Raw genomic sequence first — 18,853 nt, forward strand, 5'->3', positions numbered from 1 at the left:
ACCATCTTGTTGCACTTCTTGCTTTGGAAGCTGAAAATTAATGCGTCGTATGTGTGAAATCCACAGAGCTCGAATTGCTCATGGGTGTTGAAGATTTCCCTATCTAATGCCAATCATTAATCTGCCCAAGGCTATCAGTAACGATATACTGCAGATAAAGAACAGATAGCTCTGCTTGAAAGTTTTACACTGTAAGAGTGAGAACACAATTAACATTTGAAAGCTGTTAGCATCGTGCAGTATCGTCTCTGTCCCTATCTTCATGGAGCAGCCTGCAGAGCTCGAGCAAGCCTTTGCCAGTGGGAAGCGTGGTTTCTAGCAGAGCGATGACTGCTGTGAGCTCTGCCAAAATTGCCTTGCGTCTGCCTGTGCAAGGTGCTGGCACAACGAGCCCTGCATTTGCTTTTTCAGCCACAGAGTAACCAGGCAGAGTAAAGCTGATGACTTAAAGTTAAGCATTGGAAGGAGAAGTGCCGTTGTGCAACATTTCATCTTCCTTACTGCATAGAGCTTTGGTTAAGGTCTGTTCTCCAGCAGCTTTTATTGCATCTAACGTACAGGCTGCTCTCCTTCAGAACATTTCAAGTGACAGTACAAAGGCCAACAGCTTCACCTGAACCTGCGGGGCTGAGACTTTCAGCAGGAATGTGTTTTCGCCGTGAAGTGTTTGCTGTAGCATACCGTATTTTTACACATCATCATGTGCAGAAATTGCTGTATCCATAACTAATCAATGGAAGGTTTGCCATCGACATATGGTACTGCATGCCAATAAAGGCAGTATATTCTCCTTGAGACACCTGCCTTATCTGAGGAGCAGAAATGCTCTCGGTAATTTCCCATCTTGGCGCAGTTTTGCCTCATTCAGCTGAGTGATGTATTTGTGTGATTCCTACCCCCTTTTGAAACACGAGGACTGTGTAAGGCGGACACGTCTACTGACACGCAGAGGTACTGATGTCATGGAAATAAAATCCTTTCATGCATTAAAGATGTAAGCGACATTTGGGGGATATATTATGGAAATTCAGGATGGTGCCAATTAAACAGACAAGAAAATTAGTGAATAATAGGTCGTATCCATTACAGCCTGCAGAAAGTATGTCTAGATTTCCTTCAGCACCTCCAGGGTGGGCTGTGGATGGGATGGTAACTGGCTGATTGCAAAACGTACTATCTTGGGAGATCAGATGAGAACGTGTGGGGAGCTCACAAAGGATCAGTGAAACAGCGAATGCTGAAGGAAAAAGATGATGGAGATACGGCTAAGAAAAACAGCCACGGGGCGTATTTGTGGGAAGATCTTGGAAGAGATCAGTCAGGTAGGAACCAGACAAAGAGAAAGATGAAGTGTAGATGTGGAATGTGCAGAAAAGCAAAAATTCTGAACACTTAGAGTAATTAGGGCTTACTCTAATTCTGTATAATTTTATCTATGATTTTGGTTTTCCCAATATTATATCCAAACAATACAGCTAAACAAGGCTACGTTCAGAAGATTTGCATTCAGGTTTTTAAGGGGAATTGGTGTTTCTTCTAGAACAGCTGCTATAAATGGTGATTTTACCAGTGATTTGGCTGAAATAGTGGTGCCCAAACCTGCTGTTACGTTGTCCTGTCCTGACCTTCCTGACGGCATGGGACGGCTCCCCATCCGTACGTGTAGGAATGTCTTGCCCAATCTTGTTTTTAGTGTCTCGTGTAATTTGGGTTTTATCACTTCCTTAGGCAAATTCCTGCATGGGATAAGAAATCTCACTTGGCTCAGGCATTCTGTGCAGCTTCAGAAAGAGATTTGCAAATGGAAAGCTTTGTTTTTTATTTAGCTTAAACTTCAATTCTGCATGGTTTAGTTTGTTACTCAGACTTCGAACTCCTTGGTTACTTTAAAGCCCTCCTTGCTCTTTTTGCTATTTTGGGTATCCTGCATTGAGGTCTGAATTGCAGGTATTGCAGTCACATTCCTACTTGTGTCAGAAAAAAATCTAAGTCCAGAATTTTGTAGGGCATTTAATGAGGGTATAGAAGGACCCACAGGTACGATACAAAGTGTGACAAAGGATGCCCATTTAGAAGACACTTTGAATTATTTGTGTGTGTTCTAACTAGACATACCTTCCACATGGAAAAGTTGGGTTCCTGCAAGACCTGAGGTTTCCTTCTGTGCCACCAAGAAGAAATCCTGTCCCAGGCAACACTTCTGGCCGTGCAAAGTCATACGCTCAGCAGCCATCCAGCCCCGTACAGCCCTCGGCCTGCCTGGCAAGCAGAATATCCACGTTCATAGACTTATTTTGCTCTCTGCTTTGTTTCTGTACAGCGGATTTATTTCCCATTAAAACCTTCAATCATCTCAGGGGTTGGTGTCGTCCTAGCTATCTGCCTTCTTCCTGTTTTGACTTATATTCTCTTTACTTTGTGTAGCAGACGCAGAGCTCGGAGATATTAATTAGCCTGGGCACGGGGCCTGGATCTTCTCCTTTTTGGTTCTGTGGGCAGCAGACGAGGCTGCCCCGTCCTTTGATGGGTCTGTAGTCGTGACAGTACAAACACTAGGCCCTGAGTGATGGCTGCTGGTGGTGAGAAAATGAGACAGTGGTGTGTGCCTGTGATAAGAACTGGCTCTGTAGTTTTTCTTCACGGGCAACTTTCTGTAAACCTTATTGAAGTTTATTTAATCACAAAGGCTTTAAAAGGACTGACTTGTGTGAAATTCGCTCCACACTTATGCAATACGGTAATAAAGTCAGATGTTAGCCAACTTCTCGGTGGGGTGGGTATTTGAATGCACTCGGCTTGGCTTTTCACAGAGGTTTTAATTGACTGTTGTGATTTCTCATTAACTTGAGACCAGCATTTCTTAATCGTGATAGAGGTTTGAACAGATAGCTATCTCTTGTGAATTAAGGATAAGATTCTTCATTCGTCTGGGATGATTTCATCTATAAATAAAATTTTACCAGGGTAATGGGCCTCTGCTGATCACGTTTCTCAGATTGTCTTTTTTTCAAACCAAACCTTGCTGTTCAAATAATTAAAGCAGCGTGCAAGAGGGTGTTTTTAACAACTAAGGATTAATTTGATTAATTCTTAAACTCCTCATTTGATATCCAATTGCAGTATTAAGCATATGGGGTTTTCTTTTTCTTTTTTGTTTTTTTTGTTCTTTGAATGGTGACACCAAATGCGCAAGGCTCTCAGTACATCCTGTAGGTGGGGTTCACAGGATGAGGGGAGCCATTGCCTGTGGGATGCTTTTAAGGTTGGGTGCACGGTGGGAGGGGTGGATGTATGCTGGAGAGCTCAGGGGTGGATGCGGGGTGCACTCTGTGCTTCCCACGCAGCCGCTGGTGGCTCACAAGCTGAGCAGACCTGCTTTGAGCGTCGTTTGTATAAACCAGCACGGTCATTGTAATGCATATGAGGGGAAGCCAACTTCTGCTGGCCCTGATGATGCAGTTTGGACTGAATTTGGCACATTGCACGGCTCTGGGTCAGTGTACCCGGTGCCCCAGTCACAGCCTGTACATCACTGCTCCTCTGCTGTGCTAGGTGATGCACCCGTGTGGTCCAGAGACCCAGATCTTGACGGTGCTTTCCATGCAGAGCTTCATAATCAGGATGCGTGAGTCTCGGTGAAAATGTTTCAGGCTCAACAGCGATTGGGTGGGCCATTAAGGGTTGTAAAGTCTGAAAAAATAAGGGGGTGTGCTCATGCATGTAAAGATCAGCTCTTCCTTGCTCTGCCTCCTGCTCCCTAGCTCACAGCGGTTCCTGTGGCTGCCGCACAGGTGCCTCAGCCTTTCCTCCTCTGCAAAACTCCTGTTTCGTGTAGAACAGAGCTGGAATCAAAGGATCTTGTTGGTGACTCAGGTTAGGAGACACTACATTATGAGATGTAGTCCAGACTCTTTTTAAGTATTTAAGAGCCTTCCAAGCACAAGAGGCACCTTCTGAGTTGGTTGGCCATTTTTCTGTACGTTTGAGGACACAGAAACCTGGATTTCACAAATCCAAAGGAAAAAAAAAAACAAAAAACTCTTACTCATTCCCAGTCTGTACTTTTTAAATGCATTTTGCTCCCGGAGGCAGAGCGAGGTGGCTTTGGTCCCAGGGGAGGAACCAGCTCAAGACTTTGATCCTCCTCCCAGCCGTGACTCACCTCCCCTGGGCGCGCTTCTCATTTGGCTGGGGGCTGGGACTCGGTTTCTCCAAGGAGAGGTATCGCTGCTCTCACTTGCACACACAGCAATCCTAAGTCATCGCAGGCCGATGTTAAATTAATGCTGGCCTTGATTGCTCGGTTACTTTTGCTTTCTGCGTTCACTGGGAATGAACGGGACGCCCCCGCGCTTTGTGGCTGCTCAGCGTGTTCCTTTCGATCAAATAATTGTTTGAAATCAAAGTGTTAATTGAAGAAAAAAAATAATATGAACACTCTGGAGTTGTAAACAGTGAAATACTGTATTTCGTCATGGTATTGTTAGTAGTTATTCCTTCATTTTGGTTAGTGTTAGCTGTCTGCAACATGAAGGGGGCTCTTAGTACTGGGGTGTTTCCAGGTGAACAGGAGTAACGTTACCCACAGAAAATGCGTTGTCAGGTGCAAAACTTGAATGCATGAGAAGCATGAGGGGCTTCATCTATTGATCGTGGGTTGGAGCCGCGCACTATGGACGTATGAGATAAAGTTGGTCTCAACAAGAGGTGTGGAAGGTGGTGGCACCTCTCTCGGAGGGGTTTGGTCCTAAGCCTGCAGGAGTGGTTCGGTCATAAGGAGCTGCCCCATTTCTCAGGTAGGAGGCACGGAAGGGTGAGGCAGAGGAGACGAAACATCCCAACCTCTGGCACCGACCACGTCCTGGTCAGCATTTGGACCTCAGGGCTGGCCCACAGGTTATTTATCACCTCCTTGACATCTGCGTCATCCTGTGCAGGTGACCGTGGTCACCACGAAGCTCTGGAGCCATGCTGTTTGCCTCAAGCCTTGCAGGTTGCTCAGCCAGGCAGTACCTAGCGTTTGGGTTAGTTAAGAAGCTGAACTTGCGTCTGGGGATAACTGTCCTAAAAGCAGTAAAGTGTGGGGGGGTGAATTTGTGACAGTGGTGTTGGAAAAAGCCCCACGGGGCGTGCACAGGTTTGTGGTGACACCTGAAGCCAGAGCAAGAAAGCAGGAGCCTCGCTCCTCTCACTGAGGGCACAGCGCTGGAAAAGATGGCAAATGCTTGGAAAAAACTTAATTTCACAAAAGCGTAAGGATGTTAAAGAGTAAACAGTTCAGGGGGGTGGACATGGTGAGACAAAGCCTCATCTTGTGTAAATGGGTGTCACTGCTGACTTCAGAGCAAGGCCTTTGCACGTGGCTCAGCATCTGTCCCCATCAGTGGGTTTCGGCCCTGCGTATCTGCACAGGCCAGGGGCTGTGTTCGGAGGTGAGTTATAATGCCTGCAGATTCTGTGTTTACATTGGAAATACTTGACAGAGTCTTAAATAAGCAGTGCTACCAGGTGGGCTTTTAAGAAAGACGATATTTATAAAAAGTGCAGTGGCTAAATCTGAACTTAACTGCTTCGTGCGTTTGTGTGACATCGTGTTTACAATTTTCTCGTGATTTCTTAATGAAATAGAGAAGTTGCTCACCGATCACATAAAAGCAGATCTTCGGGTATCCTCGTACTGAGATTGCTTTGGCGTTAAAGGAACAAGCTTAAGGGACAGTGTCAAAATAAGAACACTACACTTTGTGATATTTACATTCTCGTCTGGGTTCGTGGTGATGCTCAGCATCTCAGCTCTGTATTTGCGGGCATTGGAGGTCCAGCCAGGGTGCGGGATCAGGCCACGGGGTGTTCCTTTGTAGCGAGTCTTCCCTGTGTCTGACTCAGATCAGACACTGACACATGGGGCATATTCTTATTTTCACTTCAAATGTGCTGTCCTCTCCCATGTGTGTTGCCGCAGCACCTCCTCTTCTAGGCCAAGCCCTGTTCCCAGGGCTGGGGCACACAAGAAATTTGGAAGCGCACGGTGTTCCCATGTCACAGAATCACAGGATTGTCTAGGCTGGAAAGGACCTTCAGGATCATCAAGTCCCACCATTAACTTGACCTACTGAGTCCCATCACTAACCCCGTCCCGTGGTGCCACATCCACACGTCTCTTCAGTACCTCCAGGGCTGGGGACCCCACCACTGCCCTGCACAGCCCCTTCCAGTGCTTGGCCACCCTCTCCATAAGGAAATTCTTCCTCGTGTCCAGCCTAAACCCTTACTGGTGCTACTGGAGACTGTGTCACGTAATGCGTGTGCACCCCTCCTCTTCCCAGCCTTCCCGTGTCCCTCACTAAATCTCCTATATACGCGTATTAATTCCCAGGGAAAACAGTGTAACAGCCACGGGGAAATGCTCCTGATGTTCAGATCAGTCTCTCAAGCCTGTGTTTATGTGAGTCATGCGAGGGGTTTTCGTACAAGTAGCCCTATTAACTTCAGTGCATAAATGGTGTCTCTTGTGCACATGGGTTTGCAGGATTAAAATCTCTCGTAAATGTTAATAGATAACATGTTCAGCAGCGTCGGAGCATTGGTGTTTTTCTTTGCTGCAGCACTGCAGAGTCATTCTACCTCTATAAAACCCGTGGAGAGATTTTAAGGTGGGCCAAACACATCTCAGAGATTGGTTGCTTGATTAACACAAGGCCTCCCAGTGACAGCCCTGCAAAACAAGCTCCAGCTTGGCCCTGTGCCTTTTTCCACTTTGCTGGTTCTGCTACCCATATGTGTCAGCCTGCCAATGCAGAGCATCGAGCACATTTTAATAACTGCTGTTCTTCAAATAATTTTACTACTGCGACAACAACTTTATAAATGCCTCTTACACTTCTCACGGTACAAGATCAATATACCAACAGCATTTTTCTTCTATTTTTCCCTTCCAGGAGCAAATTCATCAGTGGTTGCTGATTTCATGCCTACGTCATCATGGAACATCTCAAGTGAATTAGATAAAGGTAAGTGGACAGAAAAATACAGAAAGATGTGAAATCAGATTTTAAAATCTCAGTTATTCTTCTTGACTCCACCACATCAGCAAGCGAAAGGATGAGGGGGCATTTAAGATCAACCTTGTTTGCCTTGTGATCATTTGACATTTAATTACGTGTGGTACTGTGATTTCTGGAGAATGCTGTGTTCGTTTCTTGTTCCAGTAAAATGTTCCACATGGTAAAAATATTTCAAGATGTGAGTTCTGTTAGTTTATGAACTGCTTGACATTTTGTCTGGTGGATCTTAGGATCTGAACTCAAAATTAACAAGCATCAGGCAGAGTCAGTTTGCCTCATTGTGTTTTATTGTGAAATTTAGAGGGTTGGAATTAATAGAAAGGAAAATGCATTTGCAAGTGGTAATTATGTGTGATTTTGAGCTTTCTGAAGGGTATATATTGTGAAAAAAGGGATATATTTCTCATTCCCCTTCATTTTGTAAATTATGCACCACCAACTATTTAAACCAAATTGCTTAGCTTCCTGTAGCCCTTATTCCAAGGCAGTGGCCTGCAGCTTCTGAGTCAGTCTGGTCTTTGAAATGCTTCTAATGTATCCTTTACAGTGGAGGATGCTGTTAGCCACACTAACTGTTCAATTTGTCAAACAATCTCTTTTCACTTGTGTATAATTTTGCCAACCATTAACTATTTAGACTGAAATTTCCCATAGTCGAGTTCTGCCACAGATGGTTTTCCCAAATGTTTTTGTCTGTATTTTGTTAATATTTTGTACAAACATGTGTGCATAAAGTTTAATGTTTAAGCTTAAATACGTTTTCTGTGCGTAAGTATGAAAAGAATCTGTAGCTCTGAGCTCTTTACGGAAGGGTTAACTCTTTCCCTGAGAGCAAGAGTGCATCAGTTCTCCGGGAAGCAATTATTGCTGGGAGTGGGTTTGCCTGCAGTTTTATTCCTGCTAAAATGTGGCTGAATTGTAACTTTTTTCAAAACTGCAGCTGATGCACACTCAGGTGAAAACCTTTGTGCATTTGCCTACAGACTCCTGCAGCTCTGCTGCTTGCGCTAAGACCAACTGCGTACCAGACCAGAGAGGAATAAAGCCAAAGGGCTTGTGCTTTCCAGTGGGAAAGGCAGAAAAATATATAGTTAATAAGGCCAGGATTTCCAACTCACTGCAAATTGCTCTAAGAAGTCCTTGAGGGATGGATGTCCTATCCCACTGCAGTGCCCGTGGCATCATGGTGCCCCTGGCAGGCCTGGGCTTGGTGCTGGGAATGTCCCGAAGCTGCTGAGGAACCCGGGCAGTGATCCCCAGCAGGATGCCGCTGTGCTTCTTGCTTCGTTTGGCAGGTTTTTTGTTTTTAGGAGGTAAGAAGTGGCCTAGAAGGAGCAGGTAAAGGCCACAAAGGCAAACACTCCAAAGTTAAGAAATGCCAAGGTAAGGCAATCGGACAGTCTTAATTCAGGCCCCCGATGTGATCCTTAGCAGGACCCTTACTAAGCTATAGGGGAGGTTTTCCTCTAGGAACCCAGCCCGTCATCACAGACGTCAGAGTCACACTTTGTTGAGGTGATTGAAATATTTTTCTGCTGGCCGTCATCAGTGAGATATTCATTCTCCCCCGTGAGCCCCAAGGGTTTGATAGGCTATGTGCCCATGGTCAGGTTGCTATCTGTCACTGTGTGAAAGCTGTGTGCTCCCAACCAAAACCCGGACAGAGGGGAAGGTACAAAAGTGATATTGAAGACAGTATAATTTTACAGCAATTTAAGACTGAGCTGATCTGAAAAATAGCCCTCAGTAGCTTCTTTGTTATTATTGCTTACGAGAGATTTTGTGTAGACTGGTTTCTTATGACCAAGGTGACTTTTTGCCCATATTTTGGTTAGGCTTGCTCTCAGCTGGCTGTTCAAATGCTGCTTTTTCAGTAGGACATGCCCCACATGGGCACTCTCCAAACCCTTGCTTTGACTGACCAAGCCTGGAAGCAGAGCAGGCTGCCTGCTGGCAGCAGGGACTGTGTGGATTGCCTGCTTCCTTCCGAGTCTGCTGCCTTCAAAGTACTCTCAACTCCAAATTCTCAGATCATCAAAATGCAAAGTACCAGCTTCTATCAGCCAGGGTTCGGAGGTCCCTGCTGTGTCGGAAAGCAGCGACTCAGGCATTAGCAGAGGTGAGGCTTTGGGCGGCTGCCACCAGCTCGGGCACAGAAATCGTCCCGCGGGCCTCAACGTTAGTAATTAAACCATTTTCCATGTTACCTCCGTGGCACCTGTTCCTGAGCTCTATTGTCAGGAACAGGTAAAATGAAGTTTCACACTTCTAATCCACCTGGAATGTGGCAATTATCACTGGCTGGGCTGAATCCTGCATTCCTGGGGGATTACCGGCCCCTTTGCCCGCCCGCGATTAGCATTTAGACTGCTGTAAGCTTGCACACCTAAACGCAGATTTACATATGTGATTAAAATGCATTTGGTGCCCGAAATGCTTAGTCAGAGGGGAGGGTTCTTCCAGCGTGCCCACAAGTGAAGCGAGGCACACACGTCTCGTCTTGCCCAGGAAAGAAGCGGGGGCTTTCATGTGGGTGCTGCCAGTTCTCGCTGAAGGTCTTTGAAACCCTCGCTTAGGTGCAGCCCGACGCGCCACAGCACGGGCGAAACCTCGGGGGAGAGCACGAGGCATGCTCTTAGTTGCCATTTCTTTTTGCAAGCAAGCGGCTCAAGAGATCAACATCCACTTGTCTTTGCTGCAGTCAGCCGTGAGGTCACGCAGGCGTCCCAGTAAAACTTATTTTAAAGCCTATTAAGTTCACCACATGAAAGCGGTTTCCAGCCAAATTTCCCAATTAAATGGCTGTCCGCATTAAGTGGCTCTAACTCCGTGTGCTGTCTTTTGGAAACGAACGTCTCTTCCTCGAACATGTCTCCTGGGTTTGCAGAAGGAGGAACAGCTCATCGTCTCCTTGAACAACATTCTGCATTTTAAAATAATTACTTAATACGGTGCTTTCCCTAACTCGGAGAGTTCTGCAGCGACCATCTTACAACTGAGCCCTATTCAGGTTTCAATTTCTATTAAATAAGCTAAATCGACAGCATTAAACAGTTGCCTGTTTATTCTTTTTAACAGGAAATGAATTTAAAAGAGACGCAGCCACCCGTGAAGAGCTGTTGAAAGCAACGATTGATGGGAGGGAGGAGGTGGTTTCTCACCAAAACCTTAAAAAAACAAACAAACTATGCATAAAAATAAAAAAATAATCACTTTTAAAATAGGAGAAATTTAGCTATGAACATATTCCTCTTTCCCGACTGGTAAATCATGGCATGCAGAGGGACTGCCACGAGGGAAAAAGAGAAATGAAAACGCCATCTAATAGGTATTTAATTATATAAGGAGAAATAAGGGGAAATATATATAAGGGGAAAAAAGGGTGTCTGGTGGAAGGAGAAAGCCCAATCGGGGGCCCAATCCCCGGAGCTTGGCAAGGCTGGGAAACGTCCCACAGGGCACGTCTTCGCTGTGCCTGACTTGGGGATTTCATTGTCCGCCCCTTTCTTCCCTAGGTGTTTGAGTAGTATTTCTCCCCTTTGTTGCTTTGTCCTTCACCACATTCGTTTCTTTCTTGTCTTTCTTCAACTGCCTTTTTGTCCCTTACTTCTTGCTCTTTTTTCCTTCCTGTTGTTGAAGACACTTTGATTTCCCATTTCTCCGTGCTCGTGCATTGCCACCCGTCTCTCCCCTTCCCCTGCGGGACAGACCCCTGCCCCAGCTCTTTGTTTGAGGAAGCTTCACATTTACCACAAGCTCTTCTTTTCCCTGATCCTTACTTAAAATGGCAAAGAGCCCTTCATTCAGCTGCTTCTCTTTCACAAAAATGGTCATGGAAGGGTAGGCTTTTCCTCACATCAGTCTTGTGTTTATTTACAAGGAAATAGATAGGCCTGAATTTGAACGAGAGCCTACTTCCATCTGGTACTGCAGAGGAATTGTTTGGGAACTCTTCATCCTTAGACAATGATACTATTGGAGTCTCTGCCAAGAAAGAGCTAGCATTGAAGTATTATTTTCTTTTAATTGTGAGTGGGGTTAAACTCCTGCGGACATTCACTGAACAGGACTCTCCATGGGACTGGTAAGACAACGGTGCCTCTGCTGAGGCTTTCCCTGGTCAGGTCCCCCCCGTGCCCACCTGTGGCCTCGTTGGGAACTCATGTCATCATGCAGGTCCGAGGCCGGGCACCAGGATGGGTCCTGGCCACTGCTGAGCAGAGCTAAGGACATGGGTGCTGGGTTGCAGCAGTGCTATGCCAGTGCCAGTGCCTCCTCCTCCCACGACCTTCTCATTTCTTCCTTCATTTTCCAAAGAAAACCTCTTATTGTGAGTTTTTGCAGATCCTGCCTATTTTCCTTTCCCTTTTCATGGCCTGTCTGCTTTGGCAAACAAGTATAAAATGTTGGAATGATTCAGGGCTTGGGAACCATTTTCATTTCCAGACATCCGCAATCCCCAGCCTGGGCTCAGAGCTCCCTGCTGCTCGCAGCTCCTCTGCCTGGCACAGACCTCAGCAGCACGCTGCAGTCCTGCGGTGCTCCAGGTGTTGTGCAGAGAGCCAACATCCCCCAGGGAGAGGGCAGCGAGAGTCAGGACTCTGCAAAATGCTCCCCAAATCCATCAGTGGTGGTTTAAGGTTAAGCTGGGGTTTATCCCTAAGTATTCAAAGGCGCATTGATAACAAGGATCACCTATAGCAGCATCGCTCCTCTGGGATGGTGTAGGGGTCCAGAGCAGAAAATTATTGGGGTAGGGCGAAACAGGGCGTGGGTGAGCTGCAGTTTTTGTTCCACTACCTTGTGCATGGCACTGCATGTCATTAACTTCTTGGAGAAGCCAGCCTTGCCATCCGTGCTGACAAATCCAGGCTAAAGCTGTCACTTCAGCAAGTCTTTCCAGGAAGGGATATGACCTGGCCACGAGTCTTCGTAGAGAAAATCTTTCTGATGGCCCGGGGAGAATTTGGCTCTTAGGCAAACTACATCTTAAGAAACATCAACAAAAGCAACCGTGGACAAAGCCGGGTGGATCGAGGCCTCCTGACTTCGGCCCCAGTTCTTTAGAGATTTCCAGATTTTCTTTCGAAATCACTGGATGTGAATTTGATATGCGTGGTGAAAGGGGAAGAATTACAGCTTTCACATTCATGCACAATTTACCTTTTTATTTTCCTTTATTATCTGGGGGATATTCGGTAAATCAAGCTACCCTGATGGGGCACAGGGTTCGGATTCTATTTGTGGGGTCCCGTTAGTAGCGCGGCAGTAAATTACTGCTACTTTGTTTGAAAATTTTTTTAGCCACAGTACATTAGCTCCTTTTGTTTGCTTTTCCACTGATGGAGTGCATGTTTTTATTTGAGAATTTGTGTTTCTTGAATGTCTCATTTATAAATAATACAGGGTGTGAAATTTGGAGGTCACAGAACAAAACATGAAAAAGAAACCACCCTGAGTAACATGCGGCATTCATGGTAAAAATCTTGCACGAAATGCTTCGCTTAGGTTGGATTTTTTTATAACCTCCGAGTGTGCAGTGAATATCTGACCGTTATACATAAGGTAACTATATATAATAACCCTTTCCTGGCTCATCCAGCTATCTTTGTTTATTTGAAAGATTGATAGATCAGAGGGTCAAGGGACGTGTTTTATTGTAAGTTTCTGTTCCAAATTTCCTGACATTTTTGTTTTTTAAAAAAAATAGACCTTTAAAAGGCACAGAAATGGCTAATAAGAACCAGATCCTAAAGTGATGCTATGTCAAAATGTCAAAAATAACAGCTTTTCTTTGACTCTACAGCATTAATCTCAGGGCACATACCTTTCTATACACCCTTTCTTTAATAGCTTGATTTTTTGTATGTGGCTCTTTACTGCTGAGCAGCTTCTAAAGTGACAACAAAATCCCTTGATGGTTTTCAGTAGTTTGGTTTATAGCTAGATGTGGACGTTTGTTTACCTATCCCAAATCACTTTTTTTGTGATAAAGTTTAGGGGCTTCCTACTTGTGCTATAAAACTGGTTCCTGAGTAAAGAAAAGCTTCATTTCCCCTTGCCAGATTACAGCGTCAAAGCTATCACCAAGGCAGCTGTCCTTAAACCTGGGAGTTAACTCAGAAAAGGAGAGACAGATGTGAACTGTCAGATTCATATTAAAAATTCACAAAGGCACGAAGGGCAGTGAGTTGTCCAATTCCCATCCCAGAGCAATGGGATTCAGGTGCTTGGCCCCCAATAATTTTTTGAAAGTCCTCTGGTTTCCCTCCAGAAGCCCACCCTCCCTTGTGACCCAAGGCAGTCTCAAAGCTGCTAATTGGAAAGCAACAATTGATTGTGAAAATCCCAAATTCAGTGAATGTTGCGTGTCGACATCTATAAGGCCTTGGGCATCAGTTGGCGTGTTTCAGTTCAGGATGTTATCCTCGGGTGGCATTCGTGCCTCTAGATAATGTCTGGGAAGAGGAAGCCCAAGACACAGCTGCAGTATGTATCCTGAATCGAGCCTTACACATACACACCGCTGAGGAAACTCGTTTGAAAATGAGCTGGGCAAGCAAATGCAGTTGTGTATTTCCTTTTGTCCCAAGACAGTTGACATTGAATATTTCCGCTTCTTTGTCTGGACTTCTTTAACTCTGATATTCTTCATATGGGTTGCCAAATCGTGGGTCGAGTGCTGTATCGCTTTCCTCCCACTGTCATTCCTTTACTTTTATTCATTTAAAATAAGTGAAATTCCAGCCGGGAGTCTTCCTTTTGCCCCTTTTAATAACAAGGGTCTGTTGATCGGGCCCACAGATCGGACCTGCCGGGAGTTGCCTTCCTTTGTGAGTTATGGGCAGATGAAGCAATCAATGGTTAATCCTTTTTCCAAGTGAGAAATATGTGCTCTGTCTATGGCTACACTTCAGTAAGAAATCCTGCTGGTTCCTTCTTCAGCGTAACTGGAATAGCTTAAAACCCGACTCGATTGAACATATGGAACAAACAACAAACCCATCCAGCGCGTTCAGGCTGGGTGGGCTCCAGGTTGTTGACTTTCCCCAAAGAGAACAATTCCACACAGAAAATTTCCGACTGTCTGAGCTCAATGGTGGTGCTGATAAATGTGAGGACGGGGTGCATCCAAGTGTAGCATCAGGCTGGACTAACATGGCTCATCCAAGGCTCGGAGTGAATGAAAATGCTTCTTTCCACACTGGTATAGTACATCGGAAAGGCTCTGACAGGCCCACTGATGGGCTTGGGTCTTTTTCTTTTTAGATAAAGATTGTCTGCTCTCTAAGTTACCAATCAATGAATGTATTGGTATGACTGAGACTCGTTTTGCATTTTTTATTGTCACCGTATGTTATGACAAAGCACTGAGCCACTAGGCCTTCTGGTGCAAAAGGAGAAGGCCGGTAAGCACCCTGCAAGCTGTTGTCCAAATGGCCCAGCTCCGGCCTGCTCAGACAGCAAGGAAGATTTGAACTTTCAGATCCAGAATTAAACTTTTTCTCTAGTTCAGCAGCTGGAAATGCTGTCCCTGCATTTGTAGGTTTGCTCCAGAGAAGGTTTGGAGCTGTTCCTTTTGCCGAGAAGTGTGCTGTGAGCATGGTGGGAAGGCGCTGGGTGCACGGGCCCCTGCTGCACCTGGATGAAAGCTGTTCCTGCGACTGCCGTGGCTTGAATGAAGACTTTAAATATTCTGAAAGATCAGAAGGGCACAAAGAAGAGGATAAATGAAACAACAATTCTTCTCATAAAATGATCATTTCAGGGTCTAATCCTGCATCCCCGTCATGCTTTAAACACCTAGTGAAACCAGAAACACGTAGCGGGCACGGTGCTTGCGAAAAGACCCTCTCGCTGTGGCCAGCAAAGTCCTCCTCTGAGCAAAGAGGGTGTTACTGCTCTAAGAAGTGTCTTTGGTAATTTAAGATAGAGTAACCATGTGGTCACAGAGGAGATTAACATTCCTTGGCCGGGGAGGACGAGCTTTTATTTTGAAAGCCACCTGGGTTCCACTTAAAAGTAGTAGAATACTTAAGAATTTATTACAACTGGGCAGGCTCCTATTTAACAATGTCAAGACGTAGCTGTGGAAATACACACACTTTTCTTCTTTCAAGACACGCAACGCAGTACATTTCGTCCTCGCACAGCTGTTGCTATTCTGTAACATCAAACCAGCAAAGAGTTTGGCCATGAAGGATACCTAATATTTGGATTTTATATGCAGTGTCTCCAATTTATGCGCTTAGAATCATGAAGATGACTTATGATGTGTTGTGTTTGCATTGGCAACGGCTCAAAACCAGAAATATATTTCAGGCTTGGCTTTCCAGATATTATCTCAAGTCATTTAAAAGTTCATTATAGGGCACCCGCTAGTGCTGCTATAGTAAAGGGGCTGTCAGCATTTTTCAAGGGTTTATAACTCAGCCATTAAAAAAAAAAATCTCTGTGGGCTGAAACTTGGCATTCAGGGTCTAGGCCTAGCAGTAAATTGTTTTTACAAATTAAAAAAAAATCAGTTTGACTATTATTAAATTATAGGTGGGGTAAATTTTATTTAGAACTTTTTCCGGCTATTCTCCTGTATTTCTGTAAATTAAAATGTGTCTGAAATGTTTTTATAGAGTGCGACTCTAAAATACGGACTGGCTTTTGTTATGTTCTTGAAATCCTGAGATTTAACTTAAAATATAATAACAGTGCTTATCCCAGCGTAGCACTTTTCACCTTCAAAGTGCTTTACGAGCATTATCTCATTAATGTACATAACAGCCTCCCCATGATGTAAGAGGGATTATTATCCTCACTTTATAGCTGGAGAAATTGAGCCAAAAGGTTTAAGGCTGTTTTTAAAAGGACTTAGTTGCACAAATCCCAAGTGAGCTTTGATTGGCTTTGGGTGTCTACTTCCCTTCGGCTCTTCTAAAAATCACAACTGAAGTGATTCACCCAAGACTGCTCAGAGCCAGCATTAAAACTCAGACTTTCCAACGGCCCTTGCCACTAGACTATTTAATTCTCAGAAACACAGTCATTATTTTCTAGGTAAGAACCATCCTGTTTCTAAGAAATTATTGTTTTGGGCAGAGAGAGTCAACTGGGGAGCTCCTCGATGACAGGGAGGCTGTCAAGTGAAGCACAGTAAAAAACGTGCCGTGAGGTAAGGCCACGGCCATGCGACACGGTGTCGTCATCACGTGTGCAAGCAGCAACTTCTTCCCATTTCATCAGTGCTCACCTCCTGCTGAGAGCACAAAAGGTGGATTTAGCCCTGTTTTTCTTGGCCTCTTCTGTCCCAGAAGGAGGTGGTGTTAATGCTGACGGCACCAGCGAGTGGCTGATGGGGAGCGGCCTGGACAGAAACCTGGACACAGGCAGGAATTATTTCCTATGTTCTTTGCATAGGTGTTATTAAAAGGAGAGGATGGTAGCAGTAGCTTTGGAGATTTGATGGGCTTTGGTAGGTGAGAGTTGGACAAAAGTGTTAAAAATAAAATTGGGCTTCTCTTTGGGTCCTCCATGCAATGCAAGGGCAGCAATGGATGGCTTTCCTGCGTGCAAGGGGAGGAATGCTCATAATTTGGTACGCCTCAGTAACACCACAGGATTTTTTTGGAAGCACCGTTAGACCTTCAGCTTATTTTCAATTACAGAAATGTTTTATCCATGAGAATCTTCTCATGACGATTCCAGCTGCTTGGAACTTGCCCTGTTTAAATCTCATCTCAGGTGCCTTACAGTCTGCTGCTTGATCAGATTTAAGATTTGGGTGCAAAGTGTAGGTATTTAAGAACCAAGCTAAGCTGAATTTAGCAGATGCCTTTCATTTTAGTGTTTCTGTAGTAGTTTGTAGAGGAAAGTGGAGAGAGCTTGAAGAAGAGTCAGAAGCTCCTGACACTGAGAAGTTGTTTCTGTTTGTACCTACAGAGAAGTTTCATCATAACTCGGGCTGTAATAGCCATTTTTCACTGGCTCACTGTTGGTATTTTTCCTTTAGACTCCTTCTCCTGCATTTGGTAACCTACATTACATCTTTACTCCTTTATTTGCCTCCTCTGCATACCATAGGACCTTTAAAATACTATATTTACTGTGTGGGTTGTCAGCAAGACCGTCACAGGACTGAGGCCATTCTGTTTTCTGTCTGTATTAGATTGCAGATGTCTGAGCCACTCTCTTTGAAATGTTATCAGGAATTATATAAATGACTGTGGTATAGAAATGTTACATTGGATAATTAAGTGTGGTTCTCCAGCTCCGTGCCATTAGTGTGATTTTATTAAACACAGATTGTGGAGGGAACCCAAAAATACGTGTGCTGATTTAGATTATGCTTCCCAGTGAGGTTGTTAAGATGCAAGTCTCAAGCGTTTCTAGTCCTGCAGTGAAGCATGCAGAAATGATCCTGGGGAACTAAAAAGCCAACCTGACGCCCAGGTTAAAGACATGGAACCCAGTTGTCTGTCTTCACCAGGCAGCTGGATCTCTGCTCTTTTTACGCCATGCACAGTTTGAACTAACTGGATCCGCGGGAGCAGAGGTAACAGTAGTACTTTGCATAGTTTCATACCTGCACATTAAAAGACTACTTGATCAGTGAAAGAAAAATGTGTGGGCAGTTTCTTTGTGCGTAATGTTTATCTTAATAGCTCCTTGGGACCAAATGAGATCAGGGACGCATTGTATAAAGTGCTATGTAAATACAGGGTAGGAACTTACATGCTAAGTAGATTAAACACAAAGGGAAGAGATACTGATATTCACAAAGCATAATGAAGGGAGTAGCCAGCGAAGACATGATTAAAATAACTAATTAGGGAAGTGGATTAGTTAGGCAAGTTAGTTAGCTGAGCTGTTTTTATTACATGCTGGAGGTCTTTTTCATAATTTTAGGCAGGCTTATTGCTGGAGGTTTCAGTAGATGTACCTTAACACGGCGTAGCGTAAGCGGCACAGCACAGATTTCCTTACTGATGGGCTTTTCTTGACCTCCCGGGCTCGCTCAGAGAGCACGGGAGCAGAGTACAGTCTCTGGGTTTCTCATTGCTCGGCTGCCCTGCTGAGACAGCCACCAGATGATAATGGTTTTTGGCCACTAATGACCACCATTAGATTTGAACCTGTGACACTGAGATGAAAGCCCGCGTATTCCATTCCTCGTACCCAATCCATCTTGCTCCCTGCCTTTAAAGGATTTAATTAAATGCTGAATACAGTTAACTAGAAATAGCCTTCTTCCTGACCGGTGCAGAATGAAATAGCACTTGACAGAAGAAGGCAATGCTCACGAATGGATTAGAAGAGATTAATTTTGTGAAATTTTCATTTAACATTCCCCATCGTAACAAAATGAAAGAATTCTTGATCTTCTGCTTGTACCTATCATGAGACCTATTTCAGATTAAAGATAAACTTTAGTTCTCTTAGCAGGGAAAAGACTGAGTAAGAACGAAAGCCTTCATCTCCTAGATATGATCCTTATTCCTTCATCTGTGCAGTTGGTTTATATAAAATCATTCACAACATACTGCCTGCGCTGCTCTGCAAGTCAATTAAAAATGGCTGTGAGACCTTCATTTCTGAGAGATTCATTCCATATATCGGTACATTCTGTGGATCCTAACACAAGCAGGGGCAGATCTCCAAGGCAGAGACAATAAAATGAGCAGCTGAATTTACAAAGGGTGTTTTTCACATTTACTGGTTAGCAAAAAGGAAAAAGGAGATAGAGAAGTAGCGTTATCTCCCTTTTCTGCGTTGAATGAAGTGAAATAGGATGATGT

The 18,853-nt window shown here is 44.6% G+C and overlaps 1 protein-coding gene across 2 annotated transcripts in view; it reads left to right on the forward strand.

Annotated features, from left to right (window-relative positions):
- Positions 1–18,853, forward strand: part of ROR1 (receptor tyrosine kinase like orphan receptor 1) — a 156,370-nt gene that overhangs the window by 97,785 nt on the left and 39,732 nt on the right. For both annotated transcript variants that reach the window (XM_040565292.1, XM_040565293.1), the window contains exon 2: positions 6,939–7,010. In XM_040565292.1, coding sequence (XP_040421226.1) covers positions 6,939–7,010 — 72 coding nt within the window. The remainder of the gene's footprint in view (positions 1–6,938; positions 7,011–18,853) is intronic.

Source organism: Cygnus olor, chromosome 8 (genome assembly GCF_009769625.2).
Source record: "Cygnus olor isolate bCygOlo1 chromosome 8, bCygOlo1.pri.v2, whole genome shotgun sequence".
Taxonomy (NCBI): domain Eukaryota; kingdom Metazoa; phylum Chordata; class Aves; order Anseriformes; family Anatidae; genus Cygnus; species Cygnus olor.